The following is a 25943-nucleotide window of genomic DNA, read 5'->3' on the forward strand; positions in this document are numbered from 1 at the left end:
AATGTTGTGGTTGTTTGTAAAAGCAAGGTTTGGTGTGCTTTTTCCGGCACTTACTATTTGTGTACAAAAATAGTATGATCTTAATGAAACATCAAATTTGATTTACAGTTTTTAATTTATCGTTTTGACCAAAAATGGTTCCGCAAAAAAGTAATAACTGCATGAGACTAGTCTACATCAGCACAACATGGTTATATTTTTTGGCCCGAGTAAAAATAAATAAAAAAGGTTGATGTTGCACTTTTTTGCAGCCTGTCTTTTCAAGTGAATGAGAATATCAATGCACTGGAACAGTTAATGGAAGTACTACTGCGACAAGTGTAAACATCGCAGTAAAAGGTTTCAAAAAAGTTTTTCAGGATTTTTAGTAACATTTATGTGCTGCTAGTAACATTTATCGTTAAGCAAGTTCAAAAGAAATTGTGTGATTTTTAACGTGGCCCTATTATAATCCATATATTGAGATATGGGCTCTGTTGCAATAAGCCTGGATAAAAATACCGAAACATAACCTTTTTTACACTATAAATTTAAGATAATTTATTTAAATCTTATAAATGTGTTTGGGTTTGAGAATCACAAGTTGAAAACCACTATAAACTGTTTAATGAGTAGGTCTATAGTGTTAAAAAAACACGATAGCAAATTTAAAGTTTTGAAGGTCCACGCGCACTCCAAAACTAAATTCAATTTCAACGGACAGCGTAGGCTAATATTTGCAACCTCAGCACAACAAAATGGCGGACAGCCTACAAAATCAGCGATTATTGCACGACTAAAACAAAAACTCCAGTTTGCGTAAAATATAAGATATAGGAACACATAAATAGCGACTCATTTGCGTTCACCAACAAGATAAACAATTCGTGGTAGTGGACTTTGTACAATGCTACAAAGACTGGGTCGAAGTAGAAGCAAACACCGAATAAAAGTATAAAAAATCACTTGACTTCAGTCGAGTATAAAATTTGCCTGAGTCGAGTCCAAGAGTGATCGCATTTTAACTCTCAGATTCCTCACTCATCTGTGCATCTCTTAAAATTAGAGTAAGTGCTGAACGACTGGACGAACTGGAGAACAGCCTCGTAACAGAATTCGTATTGTTTAACACTGCCGACCATTCTAGGACGCAAATCGCGAAGGTTCTTTACTTCTCTCATCACATCCACTTTGCGCTCGTTCTTGAGGCGCTCGAGCATGTTGGCAACTCCGCAAAACATCCCAGTACGACTTGATCCGTCCCTGAAATACATTTGTAGTTGTAAAAACTGTACTTAAATCGTTTCGGGCGTTCTCGGGCTTCAGTCTGAATAAACCGACTTAATCCGGATAGGACCTCTCGGACACAAAAAATATTCGGGCCTAAATCGGCATTGAATTAAACTTAATGTTACAGCGGGAATTTGCTCGTATGTGCGTTCTTTCTCCGTTTCTAGTTCACGCCAGTGACCTGACTTGATTTACTGTGACGTAACAAAGCGTCTGCCATGATCGGTTAGAAATCTCCGAACGTAACAATGCGCGTGATATGATTAGCGGTGCAATCTTGTGTTGACCACGTTTTACAGTTTCTTTTTGTGCTGTGAGCAGGCTTTTTAGTAGTCGCAGTTTGTGGTTGATCCAAATTAGTTTTGGAAATATTTATGTTCTAACATTAGTATTTTATGTGTAGCTATAAAAACAAGATAAAGTTATTAAAATGCTGAAACGTCTTAGTCCGTTAAAGGGGTGACACTAAAACGCTGAATGGCGGGACGTCGTGAAAAGAGATGGCGGGACGTCGTGAAAACCGCTAAATATCGGGTTAAATTGCTGACGGTCGGAGCTATTAAGGTTGGGATAAGGTTTTATAATAGAAAATCATTAAAAAAAATCCGCCGAACACTACATTCCGCGCCCGAAACGTCCCGCCATCTCCCGCGACGTCCCGCCATAGCATTTTTGCCTAATGTCAGGAAATAGTTGAATAAGTTTTAGGCAGGGACATTTTTTGATTCATATACTATTATAAAACCTCAACCCAACCCTAATAGCACTAACCGTCAGCAATTTACCCGATATTGAGCGGTTTCCGCGACGTCCCGCCCGTCCCGCCCATTCAGCGTTTTAGTGTCACCCCCGTTAAAGTGCCTGTAATTCAATCCTGGATTCCTAACAAGTTAAATGTCGTGATAATATTTGTGTATGGGTTAAGAGGTATTGACTTTCATAACGTGACATATTTCTTACTGTCAGTTTATCGGCCATTTTGAATGTGCGTATTATTGCCGATTGTGACACGCACCATTATGTTCGTTTAACGAGCTGTTGTACAACGGAGGAGGATTTGTAAAGGAAACCCCCTAGTGCAGTGTTTCCCAACCTATGGGTCGCGACCCAAAGTTGGGTCGCCTGAAAATTTTGTTGGGTCGCCGGTTTTTGAGACAATAAGAACATCTACTTTCCGTTTCGAAGCGTTATTTTTTATTTCCCAGACTTAAATTGTTGCCCAAATATTTTATTTGGTGATAACTTGGCGTGATAATGAGTAACTGTGTTTGTGACGTCATAAGGTATGTGTTAGTTCACTGTTGAGCGTTGTCTGGCTGATAATGCTCTGAAGCTAAATAGAAATATCTGGTCGATAAAACGAATAATATTTGTTTCATAATTTGATTTTCGAAACTGGCGTAGCAATTTTTTTTAAAAAAACTTTCCCAAATTACAGACATAAATACAACCAAAATAGTAAGAATGTATGTCCATGGGTCGCAAGAAACTACAAAACAAAATTTTGGGAAGTATTTGGGTCGCGTCAAAAAAGGTTGGGAACCACTGCCCTAGTGCGCCGGTCGGTGTAGTGTACTTGTACGTACATGGGTTAATGACGTCATAAAATCATGAAGTTACGTCAGAACGTAGTTTAGGTCATATGATGACGTCATGCAAAGTTTCACGTCTCTATGAGGTCATAAACCTTGTTTTTAACAACATTAAAAACTTTGACGTCACTCGTGCGAAGCCTTGCCAACCATTGTTGCAAAAACGTCGAAATGAACTGCCGAACTACAGTTAGGTATCATAACAAATTACAACCTAACTGGTGATAGACCACAAGTAAGCCGCTATCAAACTAAATTGGTAAAAAATACGTCGAAATAAATGTAAAATTTTAAGTTCCACAAAAGTTTACGATAATTAGTATTAACAAAAAACACACAAAAAATACAAAGCATTATATCTCTGACGATATCGAGTTCCTATTACCTGTTTCAACACAGGTAGCAGTGGATTGCAACACTTGAAAACGTATACGTTATGAAGGAATTTTTTTAAAAGGCTACATTTCCGCTTTGCGACGAGCTATATACAAGCGGGAGCCATCGCAAGAAAGCTTGGGACCGTAGTTTGATGCGCCCTTTGTAGGTATGTCACCGAAGAGCGTTACACAGTGACTCCTTCCCCAAATGATCTTTCTTACAAATGATGGGCAGGCAGTTGGTCGAATAGCCCGGCGCCCCTGACCCATATACAGACAAAAACAACTTTTTAAGAATTCGTCTCTCAGGAGCGCCCCTTGTTTTGCAAATCAAAGACGGAACATGTTGCCGACTGAGCTGCACCCAAGGGCGCTACACAGCGGCTGACGCGGCAAAACCTGTTTTTCAAAAATTGGCACAATGATGTTACACAAATATCAGCGAACCAAATTGGTCAGGGAGGGTGGCACTGACCGTGGATTTAACGTGTTTAATAAACACAGAGCTACCAAGCTTTTATGGTTAGCGGTGACAACGCTTCTGTAAATACTTTGTAAATTAGGATGGAACTGCACGTGTAGCTACAGATTACTACAAACGCGGTTGCTATAACATGGTATCTGTATTCCACGCACTATTTTGTTCTTTCTGCCAAAAACCTGTTAAAGTCAAATGCTTTGGACCTATTGCATCACCTTAGAGGTGGAAAGATGTATCCAAATGCTCGTGGGAAAGTGGAGAAACTTTTTTTTTTGGCGCGTAACAGCAGGTGTGTCATTAGTCGTGGAAAATTTTTTATTGCGAAACAGCAAACGCGTTTTTTCTTACTATATATTATGTGCAACCCCTCAACCAGCATTATCTTTACAAGTTTGCCAACATGGCTTCGCTGATTGGAATTAACTCTCGAAGAATGTCCTTTTGTGGTGCTTTCTTAGAAAATGAAAAGGCTGTTGCGTGGGCTCGAACCCACGGTATACTTTCCACCCGCAAAGTTTGCGAATGTGGATGTAATATGGTCGAGCAACATCTAAGGTCGGTCGGGTGTGGCATTGCCCTGATCAGGTAAGCTGTGTCCTTGTGGAAAAAGCAAGCTATTTGGAAATAATGGATGTTTAACCAGCAACAAACGAATTGTAACGTAACTGTTAGTTATTTTAGGGTTTTACAGGTAACGTAAAAGTTGCTGCAAACTTCAAATTATCATATATCATAGCTTTTTACCATAGCATTTTTTGCAGGACTACAGAAAAAGAGACTCCATTTGAGCGGGTTCCTTTTTCGACTAAAGCAACTTAACAATGGTACAGTTGCTAACCATTGTGTATCATTGGGCAGAAGAGCGGGCGCAGAATGCAATCTGCAAGGAGGCAGAAGTAAGCAATAAAACCTGTGTCGATTAAAGTGGCTTTCTTCGGTAGGTAAAAGATTAAAAGTAATTAAGAACTCATTTAAGGTTGCTTACAACCCGTTTTCTGTCGTTTTCAGGTTTGTACAGAAGAACTGCTAAGACGTCCAACCATGACGTGTTGTGGCCATCGACGAATCGTTGGTGGCTAGGAGAAAGCCAAGCGCAAATGCCCAGGCGCGACCGATCCCTCAACAGTGGGTTTTCGGTGGAATCGACACCGACAAAAGTATAAATATAGTATACTTAAAAGAAGACTGTAAATGTAATATCAGAAACAATCGTTTTTAGCGAATGCTTTACGTTGTTGGTTCCATCAACCCTGGAAGGTGTGATAGGCACGTGTTGCCAGGCACAGAAATTTGGTCCGATGAATGGCGGGCATACAACAACTTAGGAAGTATGCAAAAGAGGTTCCATAGCAAGTAAAGCATTTCTGAATTTTTCAATCTTTTAGATCAGCGGTTCCCAACCTGTGGGTCGCGACCCCAACTGGGGTCGCCTGACAATTTACCTGGGGTCACCTAAGGGAATGGCTCCCAACCCCTTTTAGGTCATAGACTAATTGAACAAATAAAAAACAAAAGAACTGGGCACAACATTCCTTCTCGCCATTGTTTGTTAATTCGTATGTAAACAAGTAACTACAGCTGGGGTGGATCTTTAATTTGAACTCTTCATTATTCTCACAAAATGCTGATTGTTGCCTTGTATTACGTAATAATACTGCATTCACATAATCATCAAGTCAGAACCTGCCAACTTGTTTTGTATTCTCGCGATAATATCACTCTCCTCCAATTATAACTTAATAGTTAACAGAACTAAAATTTAATTTGTACAATTTTAGGCTGTCAATGATGCATCGAAAGACAAGTATTAGGAAAAGAAAGTATAGTGAGAAATAAATTTTGCGGTATTTAGAAGTAAATTTTAATATATAGCCTACTAATTTTATCCCTGGGGTCATAGGCGCCGTATAGGCGGTGGCGGGGTGGTAGCGGCCACCGTGGATATTTGGGTTTGTTTGTATCGGTATCTTACCAAACCTCGTTAAATTTGACAAATTTGGGAACAGTTTTGCTTTTGAACAAGCGTGCTGACGAAAAAGCAACCATTTTGGTTGATGCATTACTTGTATAACGTTGGCAGTGAATGATTGGCCATTATGGTGTACAGTGCCGGCAAAAAAATCTTTACATTCGATGGCAAAAAAAAACTTTACATGTCAATTTTGCAAAAAGTTATTAGCTTACGTTTCCGCTAAAAGCATTGTGTTACAAAAACGCTTATAGTTAAGTCATAAGCTACTGTCTGGCTACACTTTACCGCAAAGCCATTGCTCTGCGTGCCTAGTGTTGCTTTACACTCAGGGGTTCCCAACCTGTGGTACGCGTACCACTAGTGCAGGGGTCGCCAACCCGCGGCTCCGGAGCCGCATGCGGCTCTTTGATCCCTCTGATTCGGCTCAGTTTTTGAATTTACCAAATGTTGAACATTTGATTAAAAATTATGTGACGATTGATGCCGAACACGAAAATTGAAGTGCAGTAGCATGACTGTACTCGCTTGTTGTAGCTACCTGCAACCCCGTCTCTATACCACCAAACGTGAAGCCTGAAAGAGGCAAACTGGCGGCGCACAGGTTAACACGCAATATGAGACAATACTGTTTTTGTTTGCAGTGTGTGTGCGCGCGTAACAATAGCTGTTTGTTAATTGTTATGTAACAAACGCGTAAACAAAGGAATAAAAATCTGCAAAAACAAAATATGCAACGCTACGTACAGTTGCTCTCTCTGCTGACGAAACTAGTTTGCGAGTGTGTATAATATGCAATGAAACACTAACGTTTTTTATTTTAAATTTTAAAATGGCTTTGTGGCTCCCAGTGTTTTCATTTACTATGTGAAACTGGCCCGACTGGCTCTTTAAGTAGTAAAGGTTGGCGACCCCTGCCTAGTGGTACGCGAAGGTTTTTCAGGTGGTACGCGAGAAGCTTCCGTTTTTTTCACAAAAACTAGGTGCGCCTGGAAATGACTTTCGATGCGCTGTTAGCAAATTTACACCGCGCATCAACCAATAGGCGGACAGTAAACAAACACAAAAATCTCGTTATATTTAGTTGTTGTGCTTTAGTGTTATTTTAGTAGGCCACTATTCTTCTTCTGAATAAAATACATTTCGATCAAATTAGTTGTTCTGCAAGAAGTGGTACGCGTGGCAGTACAGAGCGTCCTAGTGGTACGAGATCGTAAAAAGGTTGGGAACCCCTGCTTTACAGCTTCGTGAATAGTAAGGTCGGTGAAATCACACAATATTTCTTATTTTCCTAAAGTTTTGAGGTCTTTTTTGAGGGCACTAAAATGGGTCGAAAGAAGATGCAAATGGAAGAAAAATCTTGTGCCTTGACTTTGTTAAAGAAGGGAGATTCTTTGATTGCTGCAGTGAGCATGGGCTTCTTGGCTGCACGGCGACATGGTAGCTTAAGATCCTTGTGGAGGCGATGACGAATTGTCCTGTTTGAAACGTTGTGGAGAAGCTCAGGGTGCTTGTTTTTTAATTCAACGGCCGTTATAGATGGATATGAGGTTACTTCATGCTTCAAAAGCTTATTCGTACTTGGCGAAGTTTTCTTAGCTGCGCCAGAACCTGATTTCCTCTTTGGAGCCAACCTGTTTGGCAATTCGTCGCTGACCTTTTAATTGATAAATTACCTTCCTTGAGACCCCCAATATCTCTGGTAGCAGCAATCACAGAATCTCTATTCTCTAGCAAAGTCAAGGCACAAGGTTGTTCTTCCATTTGCATCTTCTTTTTACCCATTTTCGTGTTTAAATAAAATTTTACAAAGACCTCAAACTTTAGGAAAATAAAAAATATTGTGTGATTTCACCGACCCTACTCTTCACGAAGCTGTAAAGCAGGGGTGGGGAACCTGCGGCCCGCTTGCCTTTTCAAAGTGGCCCGCGTCAACATTTTGTTAAAGTACAGCATAAAACTTAACATAAAAAAAAAAAACAATAAAATGTTTATGTACAAATATTTACTTGAAATGACTTCGACACTTCCACGTTTGACGCCAAACGTACAAAAATTGCCACACATTCAACCACTTGCTGTATTTGTGACGTAACAGTCACTCGATTCTATTTGTGACGTAACAGTCACTCGACCTCTCCTTGCAGTATTTGCCATGTGGTGTTAGTTTTAAATTGATTTTAGAGCTATAAAATGTATTCGGTATAACGGAGCTAGGGTATTCCAGAAGAATGGAAAAATGTTAGTCGAATTAAGTGATAAACCTGAATTCCATGTTTGTTGCAAATAAGTAACAGCAAAGAAAAAAATCTGGAGCCATGAAATATAAAAAAATCCGGAGCGATGAAATATAAAACACTTGTGTGCTTAGGGCATTTTTACACGGAATTTGAAAATAAAAAAATATTTGGCCCGCCCGAAAATGTTGTGCAATTCATGCGGCCCGCAGTACTAAGTAGGTTCCCCACCCCTGCTGTAAAGCAACACTGGGCACGCAGAGCAATGGCTTTGCGGTGAAGTGTAGCCAGACAGTAGCTGATGAAATAACTATAAGCGTTTTTGTAACACAATGCTTTTGGCGGAAACAGTAAGCTAAGAACTTATGCAGAATTTACATGTAAAGTTTTTTTTGCCGACCAAATGTAAAGATTTTTGCCGGCACTGTACAATGCGATTGTTCTGTAATAAATGGTCACTTTAGGCGATACAAAAGCTTGACGAAACATTTTCTAAACGTTGCTAAACCAATAAAATGTTATAGCGAAGTGTTCCAAATCAATATTATTTTATTTTTTAAATTTGATGAACTTTGAAAAAACTTGCTTATTATTCAAAGTATATTGGGCTTTGAGTTGCAGCTCGTTTGGTTACACGCATTAGTGACGTCACAATTTATGTCGGCCACCTTGCATTTTTGTAAAACTCGGCGCCTATGCGTGGGGTCACCGCAACTTGGGAACTGTTTCAAGGGGTCGCGGCACCAGAAAGGTTGGGAACCGCTGTTTTAGATAAAGGATACTTTCACCGGACTGTAAATCATTCTGTGCAATATGTATCGGCGATGGGAGTCCATACGAACGACATGGAAAGCCTGTGGAGCAGTGCCAAAAAGGAATTAAGAAGGAGGAACGGTGTTAAACGGGACTTCATCCCAACCTATTTGGATGAGTTCCTTTGGCACCAAAGAAGAACAAAAACAGGTATTTTGCGGATATCATAAAATCGCAGAAAACCCGAAATACCAGTTTGGAAAACACGATAGTTTGCAGTCATTTATAGGGGGCCTGCCCCCATTTTTTCGCCACCCTGCCCACCAATTTGGTTCGCTGATTTTTGTGTTCTGTCATTGTTTCGACGATTGAAAAACATCCGCTGTGTGGCGTGGCGCCCGTAGGGGGCAGCAAGTCCAAGGTGGCTCGATCGGTAGTAGGTGCACACTACACCGGCTACCGCTTGTCTCTCGGTCGTCGCAAAGCCAAGACGTAGCCTCACAAACATAACCTCATTTCCCTTGTAAACCATTCGTTTGAAAAAGGGTAAGCCTTGAAATCAAGCGCAAATTTATTATTGCCCCAGGCAGCGTGACATTGAATGGGTTTTCAATCCGCCTGCTGCAAGTCACATGGGTGGAGTTTGGAAGCGGCTCATTCGATCTGTGCGGAAAATACTGAGTGCTCTCATGTCCGAACAAACGCCAAATGATGAAACTCTCATCACTTTTATGGTTGAAGTGGAAGCGATACTTAACTCTCGACCACTCACTTCAGTTACTATTGACACAGAAAGTGACGAACCTTATCGCCAAACCATCTGGTGTTGCTGGGGCATTGTGATACACTGCCGCCAGAGGCATTCGGTAAGAAGGACAACTACATCAGACAACTCCGTCCCGCGAGGCAGATGGCTGAGGATACCTACCGTGCAGAGGATGGATTGCTAAATTGCTAGTGTCGCGTTGTTTTCGATTGAACATAGCGTATGTGTTTTGTTATGTGGACGCTGTAGTGCTGTGTTTTAATTGGATGTGGTGAACGGATTCGCACATCAGGGCGGGGAATGTTACAGCGACAATTTGCTCGTATGTGCCTTCTTCCTCTGTTTTTAGTTCACTGTCATGATTGGTTAGAAATCTCCAAACGTATAACAATGCGCGTGATGTCATTAGTGGTGCAATTTTGTGCTGACCACGTTTTACAGTTTCTTTTTGTGCTGTGAGCAGGGTTTTTAGTAGTCGCAGTTTGTGGTTGATCCAATTAGTTTTGGAAATATTTATGTTGTAACATTAGAGTTTTATGTGTAGCTATAAAAACATGAAAGTTAAAGTTATTAAAATGGTGAAACGTCTTAGTCCGTTAAAGTGCCTGAAATTCAATCCTGAATTCCTAACGAGTTGGTACGTAATTGAATGTATCAATTGTATTAGTTAAATGTCGTGATAATATTTGTGTATGAGTTAAGAGGTATTGACTTTCTTAACGTGACACATTTCTTAGTGTAAGTTTATCGGCCATATTGAATGTGCGTATTATTGCCGATTGTGACACGCTTCTGTTCGTTCACAGAGAACCAATGCTGTTGTGCAACAGAGGAGGGTTTATCTGTCATGCAGTCAGTGTTGCGTTCGAGACAAATTAGGAAACCCCCTAGTGGGGCGGTCGGTGCAGATCCGGGCTGCACAGATTTTGAACAAATTACGGCCGCTACATTTAATTTTAGATTCTGGACGGATTTGGGCCTTTTACTTTTGAATTTAGCCCACTTACGACTCTTTCATGGGCAGGACAGAAGGAGAAAATGACCTTTCTCTTCGCGAAATTCGTCTTACACCGGAATGGCGTACATGCACACATATATCACGAAAAACTAAAGCGATATATTTTACTAGGTGCGCCTATGATAATACAACCCAGCAAAATATATTAGTATCAGACCCAGTTATATTTTTTAGAAATTACAAATATTTTAAATAACTTTAGAATTATATTACAATGTTTACAAACCTGCTATGTGCAAGAGCAATTATTCGTTTTCCTCTCACGTCTGTAGCGCCAGCTTGGAAGCGCTCAACCTTGGATATGATTTCTAAAAAGGCGGAAGTTTCTGGAACTGGTTGGTCGGATTTCCAGCTATTGAAGACAAACTGCTTGACGTGGTGCTGGGTCTATCAAAAAAGCAAACAGTTAAAGCACTTTAAATACGCAGCAATAGGAGCTTCAACAGGCCACTTAAAATAAAATGAAGGAATTACTCCGTTTAAGTCAAACAAAAAAAAACTGATCAGACTGGCATTCTTAAACTTCAAGGACATGTAGCTAACCGAAGATACTTAAAGAGTATTTATGTAGGATTTACCCTCTGACAGGTTTTGTATGTAGTGAAGTGAAAATTACCGGATTTCAAGTTTCATTTGATTTACACTTTCAATGGTAAAAATCGCTCAAATAGTTTCTAAAGCAAGTTTTTAATATTATGCAGGTAATGTGATCATATGATTCAAAAGCCTACGTCGTATAACTAAACAATTGCTTGAAATTGTGCATTTTTGTCATACTGTCCTAATTAAAAGGTGAATTTTGCGTGTCCATCTGTGCACAATGAACACGTTTTAAGTTTTTTTATGATGAAAAAAACAAAGTCGAGATTCAATTTTTTCGACAAAACAATCGTTGTTAGGGGGCATTAAAGAGTTAAGTATTTGATTAGCAATGTTTTATAATTTGAAAGCAATATAACCGAACAGTTTTTTGCCCAAATGATTGACGGACTAGAATATAAGATTTCTCAACGAATGGCCCTTTCCGATAAGCTAATAAAATGGATACTAAGAAATTTGGAGAAACACACCGTAGATGAATTTCTAGTCACTTGTATATCCCGTTCCAAATATCCATGGCACTTGTGTAATTCCACAATTTCAACATTGAACTCGGGAAAAAGTGCTGATTTCTGCCCCAGCCAGTATTTGCTGCATGAAGACTCCTAAGCCGACAGAGTTACAAATTAAGTCCAGCTAATACAGTTAACGCAATATCATTTTCTTGTTTTAGGTGCGTTTCTTGCTGATCCAATTTGGCAACTTTGTGCCACTGCTATGCAGTAAATACAATTCGTTGGTGCCGTTTACCTCTTCCAACATAACAATGCAGTGAATGGCGTTGTCCGTTACACATCGCCAAAATGTGTTGAGATTGCACTCAGGTGGACTTTGTGCCACTATGTAGTAAAATCCGAAGTTGTGAGCCTGTTGATAAACAATGGGTATAAGGTCAGAAAACTTGCATTGAACATACATTATAATGTATGCTGATAATTATCAGCCACTGTCTACAACTGCACAAACATTTCCAACAGGTTGTAATGGTGGTCTCTAAATAGTTTCACAGAGCAAACCTTTTTCTAATGTGTATTTTTGTATGTATTTTAGGGATTTGTGATACACAACCTTTGTTTCAGGACACACCATTTATGAACTAAACAAGTCTGTGGAGCTCCTGGTACAGTCACCCTGCTTTGATACTTCTAATGTTTTGCCCCTTTTTCAGAACAATAACACTGTTTTAAACGTTTGTGCTTTTTAAAAAACTAATAAATAAGATCCGCGAACGCTAGGTTGGTGGAGGGACTACTAATCTGTGTGGCCCTTCGTACAAATACTTGGAGATGCCTGGTAGACAACAAAGCCGTTATGAAAGAAATTGACTCACTCGAACACTTGAACCATTGAGGTACGGAATTTCCTTGTCACTGGAAAGCTTTTCCACGAAAGCTAAATTGTAATCATCTGTTCGAAGATCGAGAATTAAATTGGAACAAATTAACAAAGTACATGAAAAAAATCATATTTTTGGTGGAATCTTACAGGGCAAAATTGAGGAATCGACGTTGAATCCTTTATTTATGGCTTTTTGTCCGGCTTTTGTTTCCTTTAAGGAAGGAGGAACTGTATCCAGAGTATCGAACTGCATCTTCAGACGAGTGACGTGAGAATCGTCAACACTGCACACAACAGTTACGAACTTTATAGTTTCATGGCTCTTAGGGTCCAAGGTATTGGTCACCTAAATTCCAAATGAGAATTGTCGGTGTAGTGAACAATATCCACAAAAAATGGATTCAACACAGCCAGCAATGACCGAATAAAAAATGATGGCAAAAATACAAGCGAATGTCAAACTCTTATGACGTCACAGATATATGACGTTGATGTAGATTTATCGTCCTGTTTCTCAGTGTTCGATGCTGAAGTGTTATCGATTTAAGCATTATGTATGTCAGTATGACGACCAGTCAAATACAAGCAAATCGTGTCAGATGATTGTTTACAACTTTGCACAAACTATGTTTTAGTGTTGCGTGAAGGCTTGCGAATAAAGACCTAAATTATGCGTACGTTCAGTTTGAAGTCGCTACACAGTGGGTCGTTTTTTGTAACATTTACAAGACAATGATACAATCACTTACATTTTGAGGTTATCGTACTGAGTAGTAAATTCAAAAGCCTCAACGTCAGTGTTTCCGAAGGCCTTCAGTTCGGCAACAAGTTTGTGAACGAACACGTATTGACCCTGTGACAATAATTAAAACTTGTTAGCGGGAAAACGTGCAATTTCTGTTATGGGTGCAAAAAAGTATTTGTCAGGCAAGTGGTTCTAGCGCTCAGATTCTGCAACATTTTGTCAAGCTTTGCTGAAATCCTCAATTAATAACCATAATTATGTAGTCATAACTGGGATCAGCCCTGAAAAGTTTCTGTAGACCCCGGTACAACGGCAAATCTACTTGCAGAAGCCTTATGATAGGCACAATACTTTAGGCGAGAAAGGGATGGCTGCAAAGCAATACAAATCAAACCAGGTTTTCAGTATGGAATCAACAGTTCGACAAATAGTCAACAACTCATGCATAAAGCAGCGGCCATTCCCGATCGACCATAAATAACAGTCTCTTCCGTAGGATTTGATTATATTGCAAGTGAGACACTTAAACACATATTCACTTATCAACAAAGCATGTAACTCCTAGATCATGTACTTTAGTCAGTACAGCCTTTTTAAATTTCATGTTTTTGGGGGCTGTGGGTGAACCGCTGGGTCATTTGCGGTCAAACTTCAGGAGAATCAAAGTTGGATCAATAGCTAACATCTGTGTAAATTTGAATCAATTCGAAGCACACCTTCTTGACCAAATGCGTATAAAAAACCAGCGTTAGGTAGAAAAAAGAAAAAAATACGGACAAAAACAATATGTGTTCCCTTCAGGGAAGGGGATCCATCAACAGGTTTTATCAAGAACCCACCAAGGTCTGCACCATCTCTGTTCTGTTCAGTCTCATTTGAAAGACAGCTGCAAGAACGTTAATTCTTCCCTCGGCTTCCATTTGTTCACCAAGAAAGTCCAGAGCTATAAAAGTTCCAGTTCGGTCGACACCCGCACTGTAAGAGTTTAAAGATTTTGATACAAATAAAGAAATGCTTCCCCAGAATACTACCCACGGTTAACAATACAGTCCCGTTTTTTTTTATCCATCAACAATAAACTCAGTATACCTGCAATGGACCAGCAATGGTCCCCCGCTGACGGCAAGTTCTCTAATAACCAGTTGGTGAAGTCGGAATATACTAGAGGTTGTATGTGCGATGCCATGGTCAGGCCAACCCAAGTATTGCAGCTGCTTCACCTCGAATGGATTCTGCAATTTATGACAAACAAGCTTACTCAGCGAGGACAAACAATAATGAAGTAACGACTCGCCTTGAAACGAGACATGGTTACACGAAAATTTCTACAAATGACGTCACCGAAGGCCGACTCGCTGGTCATCATGACAGTGCAGTTTCCGTACTGACATTGCATTCCCAGTTCTGGCCAATATTTGACGCATTTTGCCTGTGGAATAAAGAACCCAGCAGTGTCAATTTTGGGAGGTGGTAACTGAACGGCCTTTACAAGAGGTGCTCAAATACAATCATTGAACATTTGCATAAAACTTGTTTTTCTACGAAATGCAAAACGCTCAAGCTAGTGAATTTAATTTTATTGTTCGATTTAAACATGCCAGCCCGCAGTGGATAATTATCTACTCATTATATTATTATAATCATAGATGACAAATAAATACATTTTCGACCTTGCAGTTTTCTGTAAGTTGAGTTAGCATGACAATGACTGAGCACTTTTTGTCAGTCACCATTCGCCAGAAGTCATTGCAAGTCGATTCGGTAGGACCCTGGGCAGCTATGAACTTCTTTGGCACCGAGTAACCCTGACATCACATACACGGGGTTAAGTCAGGTCACATACAAAACACCAGGTTTTTTAACAGCTTACGTCTATGTACGAGGCATTGATGTAGTCTGACATCGCGTCCGAGGTTTTAATCAGAACAACTCTTGCTTCGTCACCTGAAAAAGAAAAAATTAAATCCAAAACAACCCAAAAACTTACAATTACACATAACACGCCTTACACTTGCAAAAGAGAAGCAAACAATTCAGTATTTTAAGATATTGGGACTGTGTATTTCTTCATTACATGAAAACCATGGTGGTTGTTTCTATGACCTTGTTTTAAATGTAAAATCAAGTTGCATTGTGTCTTGGCATTTAAGTATAGTTTAAAATGATATTTAAACTATAGTTGTTATAAGTACACATTTACGTTGGACGAAACTTGTCAACCCGCATATTTGGTCCAAAGATGCGCGAGTCGCTTGATTTAAAAACTAGAAGAGTGGCTTTCTGATATACTTCCATTTTATATATTCTATACGATATTTACCAATTAACTATACACATCATTTGATCTACACATATGATTGTTTTTGTAAACAAAAACTGATGGGTCCCCACACGCGCGTTTGTGCGGATTTACGGTAAACAAATGTTGCGGTGATTTTTACATTCTTAAGGACAAATTTTTAGAAAGCATTAACCCAACAATAAAAAAAATTGTTCGTATTCTTTTTGCACTATTATTGTCATGTAATTACAAAATTAAAAAAAAACGTAACAAATACTTTAATTTAATCTCTTGCTTTGACCCAGATATAGTCCTCCAAGGTCGGGTTTTGAACACAATTTTTTTTAGAAAGCTGTAACAGTTGTGTTACAGACACTTTAAATTAAAAAGCAATTTGCTACAAGTGTATACATAACAAATCGTTTTTCATTTAACTTTGTTTCGCAAAACGAGTACCATTGACCAGTAGTAACCTCTCATGGTGCACACGCCAAACGACTGTTTGACCTTTTGACACCGTTTTCAATAGCACGCCGTCATTCGTGTTTAACAATACTGTTAAGCCTAATTTATACATGAGTACCTTGAGTATTGACTCCTTAATTGATTGTCAAAAAAACGCTACGTTATGAAGAAAGTTTTGTGCTGTGTTTGTAATACCGACTAGTTGACCTTAAGTAACCCGTGATCATGCGGCGGCCAACCTGACAGCGAGCATTTAAAAAAAAACTTATTTGGCAAAAAAGTCAAGTTAATTTTTTCATCTTAACTTTTATTAACAAAGTTTTTCTTGACATATACAAAACCGAAGTACGCTTATTAGGCTTAAATCACGTCATAGGTGTGAAACCTTCGCCAAAACTAAAAATGTGAGTGATAACTTAATAAAATGACATAACATTGCTGTGCAAAACAGCTGATTTCTAATCACTGAAACGACGTCTCGTAAAACGTCTGTCCGACGTCAAGCTGAGCCCTCCCGCTATCGTAAACCAGTGAGTTACTCTCTTGGTACTTCTGCCTACAGTGTCTTTCTTGACCAAACGAGCGTTAGACACATTTATGTTTCGGGGGCCTGTGGGTGAACCTCTGGGTCATACGGGGTCAAAATTTACATGGACCATCTGTAGACCAATATCTGTAATGTGTGTAAATTTGAAAAAGTTTGAACCATTCTTTCTTGACCAAAACGTGGGAACAATAGCCGCGCTAAAAATTTCACGTTTTGGGGGGCTGTGGGTGAACCAAGGGATCAAACGGGGTCAAAATTTACATGGACCATCTTTAGACCAATATCTGTAATGTGTGTAAATTTGAAAAAGTTTGAACCATTCTTTCGTGACCAAAACGTGGGAACAAATCTGCGTTAGAAAGAAAAAAAGAAAAAAGAAAAAAGAAAAAAAGAAAAAAAAAATATAGACAAAAACAATATGTGTCCCCTTCAGGGAAGGGGACCCATAATAATACTAGAAGGGTGGCTTTCTGATATACTTCCATTTTATATATTCTATACGATAGGCTATTTACCAATTTACTATACACATCATTGGTTCTACACATATGATTGTTTTTGTAAACAAAAACTAATGGGTCCCCACACGTGTGTTTGTGCGGATTTACGGTAAACAAATGTTGCGGTGACTTTTAGATTTTTAAGGACAAATTTTTAGAAAGCATTAACCCAACAATAAACATTTTTTGTTCGTATTCTTTTTGCACTATTATTGTCATTTAATTACAAAAACATTAAAAAAGAACGAAACAAATACTTTAATTTAATCTCTTGCTTTGACCCAGATATTGTCGTCCAAGGTCGGGTTTTAAACACATTTTTTTCTAGAAAGCTGTAACAGTTGTGTTACAGACACTTTAAATTAAAAAGCAATTTGCTACAAGTGTACACATAATAATTCGTTTTTCATTTAACTTTGTTTCGCAAAACCATTGACCTGTAGTAACCTCTCAGGGTGCAACGACTGTTTGACCTATTGACACCGTTTTCAATAGCACGCCGTCCTTACTGTTCAACAACACCGTTTAACCTAATTTATACATGCCTTGAGTGTTGATTGCTAAATTTATTGCCAAAAAAACGCTACGTTATGACGAAAGAAAGTTCTGAACTGTGTTAGTAATACCTACTAGTTGACCTTAAGTAACCCGTGGTCATGCGGCGGCCGACCTGACAACGAGCATTTAAAAAAACACATTTATCTTGCAAAAATGTCAAGTTTATTTTTTCAACTTTATTTTGATTAACAAGTTTTGCTTGACATATACGAAACCGAAGCACGCTTATTAGGTTTAAATCACGTCATAGGTGTGAAACCTTTGCCAAAACTGAAAATGTGAGTGATAACTTAATAAAACGAAATAGCATTGCTGTGCAAAACAGCTGATTTCTGATCACCAAAACGACGTCTCGTAAAACGTCTGTCCGACGTCAAGCTGAGCCCTCCTGCTATCGTAAACCAGTGAGTTACTCTCTTGGGACTTCTGCCTACAGTGTCTTTCTTGACCAAACGAGCGTTAGACACATTTACGTTTCGGGGGCCTGTGGGTGAACCGCTGGGTAATTTGGGGTCAAACTTCAGGAGGATCAAGTTTGGATTAATAACTAACATATGTCCAAATTTGAATAAATCTGAAGCACTCTTTCTTTACCAAACCAGCGTTACAAACCAGCGTTAAAAATTTTACGTTTCGGGGGCCTGTGGGTGAACCCTTGGGTCATTCAGGGTCAAACTTCAGGAGGATCAAATTTTGGTTAATAACTAACATCTGACAAAATTTAAACAAATTTGAAGCACTCTTTCTTGACCAAACGCATATAACAAACCATGTTTCAAAAATTTTGCATTTTTAGGGGCCTGTGGGTGAACCGCTGGGTCAATCGGGGTCAAACTTCAGGAGTATCAAATTTAGATTAATAACTAACATCTGTGCAAATTTGAATAAATTTGAAGCGCTCTTTCTTAACCAAACGCGTCTAACAAGCCAGCGTTAGACAGAAAAAAGAAAAAAGAAAAAAAAAATACGGACAAAAACAATATGTGTCCCCTTCAGGGAAGGGGACCCATAATAAGCTAGAAGGGTGGCTTAGCACATATTGCCCTTGGACATACACTATACCCTATTTTAAAAGATTAATATACTTCCTTTACAAATTTTATACTGGGTCCCATATCATGCACTGTCTTTTATAACCTTGATTGTTTTCTGCGAGCAAAAACTCATTGGTCCCCACACATGCAAAGTTGTAGATAATGCATTTCAATAGATAACTATGAGTAAGTTTGGTATTGTTAAGTCAAACACAGTGATTGGTACTGTGCATATTTAAATATGCTATATGGAGTACAAACTATTTAAATGAAAAAACTCATTTTAGGGGGCTAGTAGGGTAACTAATGGAGGTTCAACACACACAAACTTAAAAGAAGAAAATCACAATGACTCAATCAATAGTACTGCAAAATTTCAGTCCAATCTGCCAACGTTTAAAATTTCAACCACTAGAGGTGTTTTGAGCAACAACCGTTAATGTTTCTGATGTCAAAGGGCTGTTAACAACCCCCAAACTGCCATGGAGCAAAACGTCCACCAAGCAACCCACAAAGTCACAAACGAGTAACATACAACTGGTTGCCCTTGTAACACCATTGTGCCACAGAAATCTTTTGTTTGTGGTGCCCAGTAACATACAAATACGTTTTACACTTTGGGGGCTTGTGGGGTAAATGTTAGGGCTACAGGGTTGAACACAACAATCGACACCTATAAATGGCATACAAGCTATCCAAATTTTGCAAATTCTGACATTGTTTACAAACTCACCCCTTTTAAGGGGCTAGCGGGGTAAATACTAGGGTTATCAACAAAAACAAAGTGGGATGCACATCTACAAAACTATATCTACCATCTGTATAAGTTTTAGCCACATCCATCAAGCATTTGATGGCAAAACGAGTCTGACAAACTTTGGGAAAAAATACCCATTTTAGGGGGCTAGCGGGGTAAATACTGGGGTTATCGACAAAAACAAAGTGGGATGCACATCTACTAACTACATCTACCATCTGTGTAAATTTTAGCCAAATCCATCAAACATTTGATGGAAAAACGAGTCAGACAAACTTCGGGGGAAAAAATACCTATTTTAGGGGGCTAGCGGGGTAAATACTGGGGTTATCAACAAAAACAAAGTGGGATGCACATCTACATAACTACATCTACCATCTGTGTTAAATTTAGCCAAATCCATCAAACATTTGCTGGAAAAACGAGTCGGACAAACTTTGGGGAGAAGAAAAATGAAAGAAAAAAAAACAAAAGCAAACAAACAATTTGAGTAAAATCAATATGTGTCCCCTTCAGGGAAGGGAACCTATAATAACAGTTACGAGGAAACTAATCTAATGAGGTACGTGTTTCAAAAGTTGATATCGCAATATTGGACTTTTTTTTTTATCGGATTTTTACGACGTATCGGATTTTTAATAACATTACATGCTAATCTAATTTAGTCACAAAAACCAGTCACAGACAGTTTAGTCACGTTAGTGTTTCAGTTCCGGTTAATGTTTGCATCAAGGCCTTATCAGGTCTGTTATAAAATGTTGTGAAAACCCGAAACCAAATTGCGAAACAAACGACGATTTTTGAAATGCAAGAAGAATGAAAACTTCGCTACGTACAAAGAAGGCCCAAACAAGGAAGTTATCCCGACAAAGTCTCCATAAATAGTCGTTGGGTCTATGATTAAAAAAAAAGGGTTACATACAGCGTCATCGCAGTGACCTAAACAATACTCAAAGGCAGGAAAAGTGACGAATTTCACAACAGCCTTGTGGCCTTTGTAACTTTAAATAAAACAGTACACATAAGATCTTCGCAGTGAAAATTGAAACATAGAAACTTTAAAAAAAAATTTGATCAAAGTTGGGAACAAAGACAAAAAAGTCACGAACTGCACAAGAGGGTATATTCAATGCCAAAATAGAACCAACACAAAAGAGGGAAGTTGAGCCACCTTTCGGGTACATTCATCACACACGCAAGGCTTATTTTCATGCCATCAATCAATGACCAGTAGTTTCGCAAACAACAATAAAGAAAATAGTATGGAATAAATAAAGAGCACTAGGTTCAAATCTAAAGACCACTTACTTGGAAGAATGTTTTTGAAACGATTCTTTCCATGTTCATGCGCAGCCTTTCCGTATTCCGTGCTGACTTTTGCCTTTGTCACAAGCTCAGGCAAAACTTTCTAAACATAAACAACAATTGCATCGAAGACAATGTAAATCAAATCTTCTGCTATTTAAAAAGACCATACAGTATCAAAGACGTAAGCGTGCTTTTGGAAAGTTAACCTTATTTACAATAACTGTTATAAGCAGGAGTCCGTGACAGTGGCGTAGCCAGGGAGGGGCCAAAGGGCCATTGCCTCTCCCAAATTTGTAAAGTTGCTTATTGAGAAACTTTAATTTAGTGTAGTTTCGTCCTTCATCATTGTGATTTCGTCTCTCAACTATCAAAGGAATATATAATCTATACCAAAAATGACTGTTGTTGCCAAGTTGTAAGTCGAAATCCATGTTTTTTTTATATATTTATGTAGACATGGAATAAATCAGTAAATAAAGCGTTTGGCTGTGCCGTCAAACCACAGTTTGGCAAGACACGTGTTTGGTAAAAGCACGCCTTACGCCGAGCGTTAGCAAAAAGTGGTATCGAACAATAAATTATTTGGCCCCTCCCAAAATTTTTGGCTGCCTACGCCACTGGTCCGTGATCAACTTGCCTGAGGTTTGCGCAAATGGGAAATTTAAATTTCCAGTTATTGTGTAACTTAGTACGCATTTAGGTTTACTTGAAAAGCTAACGCACTTCAAACTCGTCGACAAACAGTCGATCTTCTTTCGCTCGCTTATCCTTGTAGGTTTGAACAAGTGAATCGACCGAGATAAAATATTTGTTAAGTTTCTCCCTAGCTTGGTTCATCGCATCTTCATTGTCACTAACACCCTCAAACGAATCTAAAAATAAAAGAAAACGATGCCTGGTGTGAGTGGTTGGACACTTATTTAGGAGGCATTTCGCTTGGCAACTTCTGCAACAAACCTTCGTGGTTACGGACTGGTCGCATCTGGTTCACGTAGATCGCGTCTTCGTTTCTTGCATCACCTGACTTGGTTCTTCGCAGGCGGCGACGTATGGGCCTGAAATATACAAGTATTCTACAGGAAAAGGGTCACCAACTTTCATCCCTTGAAGAGACTTATTTAGAGAGCGTTTCGACACAAGTAAAAATAAGGTACTACTGACTTTAAAGGTAGTTATATCTAACAAAGGAAAACCTTTTTACCTTCGATAAACAACAATCAGGATAACCACGATCATCACCAGTAAAGCAACAACGGCAAGAGCGATGAACAAGCCCGGGCCGCTGGGACTTTGAGGTTGCGTAGCAACACCTATAAAATCAAATTCCATGCAAATATCTTAGGAACTGCAGCCCAAGTTTCTTAGTAATAATCAGTTTTGCGGTTTTGGATAGTTATTCGAAAAAGCCTTTGCGCAGTTCGTAGCTTATGTTTAAAGTTTTTTTCATCTTAATGCCAAGAAGATATACAGATTTTAACAAAAATAATGTGATTCATGTTTCAGAGTTCGCTAACCAGGCAGCTGATAAGAAACATTAAAAAAAACGCTTATTGAAACCACAGTGACATTCAAAGTAACAAATCTGCGTTCAGTTGATAAATTACATATTGGCTAGTTTATTCCATAACAGCAGTACATTTTAAGCAACTGTTATGACAAAAACTGCTTACTCGTTACAGGTCCTGATATCGGGCTTGTAGTGTATATAATGCCACTATCACTAGGGGTTGTAGTCATGACGTAGTACTGGTACTTGGCTTCATTTTGTAGCGGGCGGTTTTGTCCACGGATGACGTTGCCAGCGTTACGTCGTTGGCGGCTGGTGGTTTGGTTCTGGCAATTTCCAACACTTGTGGCCTGGCTTGCGTCACAGCACGTAGACGTTCCGTCTCCCAGTGTTATTTCGGCACTTCCACTGAAACTGAAAGCAAAATTGGTACAAAAATTAATACGAAATTACCTTTTTAGCCGCTATTTCTTGTGTAAAGTTTAAGTTTGCTTTAGCTAAGCTTTTTGTGTCTGTCATGTATAATGGACAAGTAAGCTTATGGCGTTTACCGTATGTCCAAAATCGAAAATTGATACAAGACAATGCAATGGACATAGCAAGCTAAGTCTTATTCGAAAAGTCAAAAGATTTCGTTTTCTTCTACGGATAAACATTACCTTCTCCTTGCAACAGCAATGTAATGTTCTTCATCCCGAACAACACCACCTCCTTGTTTGATATCAGTGATGTTACGTGCGACATTTTCCAAACTATTCGTCACCTTTAACACCACCAGTAGATAACAACTGAAACAAAAAGTTTTGTGCTTTATATGGTACATAACTATAATACGCCAGGCAGTTTGAAGGCGTTAAATCGAATTAGCAGTAGGCATGGCGTACAATAATCAAAATTAAAATCATTGTATCGCTAGTCTGCATGAATGTTTCGGACTGAGTTATGTATGTAAGTTCAACTTAACAAATGACTAACATGCGTTTTTGTCAAACTTCCTAATCGTTCAAAACTTCTCAAACATATACCTGATCAAACCATTTCTTTCACTGACTGCATGTAATCGAAGCTTTGCACCGTTTTTAAAAGTACCTGGTACAGCGGGTAACGAAATCCGAGGAGGTCCTGAAAACAATATAAAAAAACCTACTGTAAAAACTTATCTTTGCAACAGAATATATATCGCAAAATTTAAACAAATGGCAACTTATTGTGTGTTTATCTTGCTTGTAAAAATAAGTCAAAAACTTTGACTGAAATGTTAAGAAGTAATTTTGGTCACACAGAACCTTGGGTTGGAGTGATGCATATTCCTGAAGCAAAGTTGGAAACGGCCACAGGTAACTGGATGAAACACTTTGTAAATGGGAGAGCAGTGACTCGAACAGAATAATTTGTGTTGGCAGTCAAATTTTTAATCATGTAATATGTTAATTTCCGATCAATTTTGTCGATAGTGTGTTGTTGAGCAGGTTCATTTGAACGACTGTTTCGAATTTGTGCATCAAAGGTTACCTGAAATTTTAAAAATTAATATTTGTCATTTTTCCATTGTGGTATTTCTTAAGGCTGTAGTGGTACTATTAATTTGGCACAAACGGTGGCCTTCATTGCTTGTGATGTTAGACGTTTTCTTTCAGGGTTGTAACATTGTAGATATTTTATATAATCAATATACTACTTAATAATTTACTATATTTACCATTTCACAAACCAACATAATTGCTTTTTGCAAACATGCAGTGTTGCTATCAATTTGGCAAAAATCAGTGACTTTTATTGCTTTTACAGGCTTTTCATGTTGCTGCTGTGGATTTTCGCCACATAAACACAATCCAAGTATTCAGTACCTGATATGATCCAACATGAATTGTATCACTAACATTCCAATATACATTGCATGTAGATCCAATCAGCGAAATGGTGACTTGAAGAGTAGTCAATGAGATATTGGACAAAGTAATTGGGGTGGTCTGTAGTGGCCAAGCAAGTTGACATCCCTCATACATTGGCATCACCTAACAAACAGAAATGGATGACCACAAAAAGTTTAATATATCACACACAAGAACTTGCATGATTAAAAGTGGTGCTCCAAATTAGAAATTGATCACTAAAATATGTTCATGCCAGTGGTTCTTAACCGGGGTTCGATCGAACCCCAGCGGTTCGGCAACGTCGAATCAGGGGTTCGACGTCTTTTTGAAGTACAATACAAATACTCGTTTTTGTCAAACTTTAGGGTCTATAGTCGCTAAAAACCGCAATTTGTATTTGCTCAATTTCAAAACACTGAAGGTTAAACTTAGGCAGGGGTGTTTTAAACTGCTCTAGACAGTTTTTGTGGTACTAAAAAGAGTACTACCAGCCTAATAACCATATGTGTCAGACTTTTTGTACGCCTATTGTGTGCCAACAATGCGAACAAAACAGGTACCACAAGCATCACAATATAGATTATGACATCATAAACACTTAAGACTGATCTCGCTGTGCAGCTCAATCTGTGTACCGAGCTAGAAATTAATCTGGGCTTTTTGGGCGCCATGACATGGTAAATACATGATATAAACCAAGTATTTTAAAACAAAAATAAGCAGGTAAATGGCGGCCGTTGATGAAATAAGAATCTGCGATGCGGCCGTCCTAGCAAAATGGTTGTGCACCCCTACACTAAGGTTTTATTTTCTTTTTTTGACGTAACAAAGAGCATTGTTCCCGTTGTTCATAAGCAGAAAGCAACGAAATTTTGTTGGCTATAAAAACTTATTACTTCATCTTTTTCATGTTTGTGTACAGATGCTAAAAATACAATGCTTCATTTTGGTATAAACTAAAAATTGCCGGAATTAAGGCAATCATGAAACAAGTTGCTTGTATTATGAAGTCAGAATTTAACAAAATGACAAACAGTATCTGTTGCCACTACGTTTGAACAAAAACCAATTACCACCCACCAAACAAAATAGGTTAAAAATCTAGGATGTAACTTTGGGATTCGACCAAAGGCTGAAGAATATCGAAGGGGTTCGGCCGTTATAAAAAGGTTAAGAACCACTGGTTTATGCAAATTACTAAATAGTTATCAGCAAGAAAATTCAGTGTGAAAAGCCACTAAATCTGTCGCTATATTTTATTTGTTTTATCAAAACAAATGCATTTCGCTATAAAAAGCATCATCAGTGTCTAAAAACAAAATAAAAAGCGGGATAAAAGCAAAAAATACAAAAAACACACACACACAGACCAACCGCAAAAAGCCTTTCCTCTGTCTTACAGGACTGCAAATGCAGACCGGCAGGTATGGCGCTGATTAAAACCACGAAAAAAGGCGAGGAAAAGGTAAGTGCCCAAAACGAAAAAACAAACACGATTGTAACAACAAAGCGATTGCAGTCAACGAACCGCAGGAAGGACCATCCCTTGAACATTTATTGTGGCGCCCGTTAAAATTAGCCATTTGTTTTCACAAACGTCCAATTTTTCAGTCCGAGGTTCCTCTGCAAAAACCACATTATAACATTGTGCAATACCTAACTTTTTTTGGAAAAGTCGGAAATGTTTATTGTGGTAGTGCTGAAGAAGGGCCGCGCGGTCACCCCCTACACTTATGTCGGACGTCCGCCAAACAGCTTCACACACCAAACACGTGGCAACATATACAGACGAATCCGGTTAATCGCATCATCGATTGGCCAAGGGCATTTGATGCGATTAACCGGATTATGTGTAAACAGTCCACGCGGTTATCAAAAGTGCTCATTTACACTTTCCCAGATAAAACTAAGTTGCAGTGACGCTCAACTATGGCAACGGAGCAGTATTTTCTCTCTTTTGTTGCCGA

The 25943-nt window shown here is 38.8% G+C and overlaps 2 protein-coding genes across 2 annotated transcripts in view; one reads left to right on the forward strand and one right to left on the reverse strand.

Moving 5' to 3' along the window:
- Window positions 1-25943, forward strand: part of LOC145213917 (uncharacterized) — a 115177-nt gene that overhangs the window by 49852 nt on the left and 39382 nt on the right. The window lies entirely within an intron of this gene.
- LOC145215444 (uncharacterized) overlaps window positions 172-25943 on the reverse strand; it is a 37861-nt gene continuing 12089 nt past the window's right edge. Inside the window, exons 18-38 of the mRNA XM_080084145.1 lie at window positions 23950-24117; window positions 23389-23614; window positions 23128-23224; window positions 22762-22890; window positions 22266-22516; window positions 21797-21905; window positions 21553-21650; window positions 21319-21467; window positions 20596-20695; window positions 15016-15089; window positions 14816-14950; window positions 14440-14574; window positions 14235-14377; window positions 13985-14120; window positions 13150-13253; window positions 12548-12684; window positions 12393-12469; window positions 11813-11929; window positions 11533-11667; window positions 10689-10849; window positions 172-1242 (exon numbers count right to left, since the gene is read on the reverse strand). Coding sequence (XP_079940271.1) covers window positions 1017-1242; window positions 10689-10849; window positions 11533-11667; window positions 11813-11929; window positions 12393-12469; window positions 12548-12684; window positions 13150-13253; window positions 13985-14120; window positions 14235-14377; window positions 14440-14574; window positions 14816-14950; window positions 15016-15089; window positions 20596-20695; window positions 21319-21467; window positions 21553-21650; window positions 21797-21905; window positions 22266-22516; window positions 22762-22890; window positions 23128-23224; window positions 23389-23614; window positions 23950-24117 — 2907 coding nt within the window. The 3' untranslated portion in view covers window positions 172-1016. The remainder of the gene's footprint in view (window positions 1243-10688; window positions 10850-11532; window positions 11668-11812; window positions 11930-12392; window positions 12470-12547; window positions 12685-13149; window positions 13254-13984; window positions 14121-14234; window positions 14378-14439; window positions 14575-14815; window positions 14951-15015; window positions 15090-20595; window positions 20696-21318; window positions 21468-21552; window positions 21651-21796; window positions 21906-22265; window positions 22517-22761; window positions 22891-23127; window positions 23225-23388; window positions 23615-23949; window positions 24118-25943) is intronic.

Source organism: Phallusia mammillata, chromosome 2 (genome assembly GCF_965637545.1).
Source record: "Phallusia mammillata chromosome 2, kaPhaMamm4.hap1.1, whole genome shotgun sequence".
Taxonomy (NCBI): Eukaryota; Metazoa; Chordata; class Ascidiacea; order Phlebobranchia; family Ascidiidae; genus Phallusia; species Phallusia mammillata.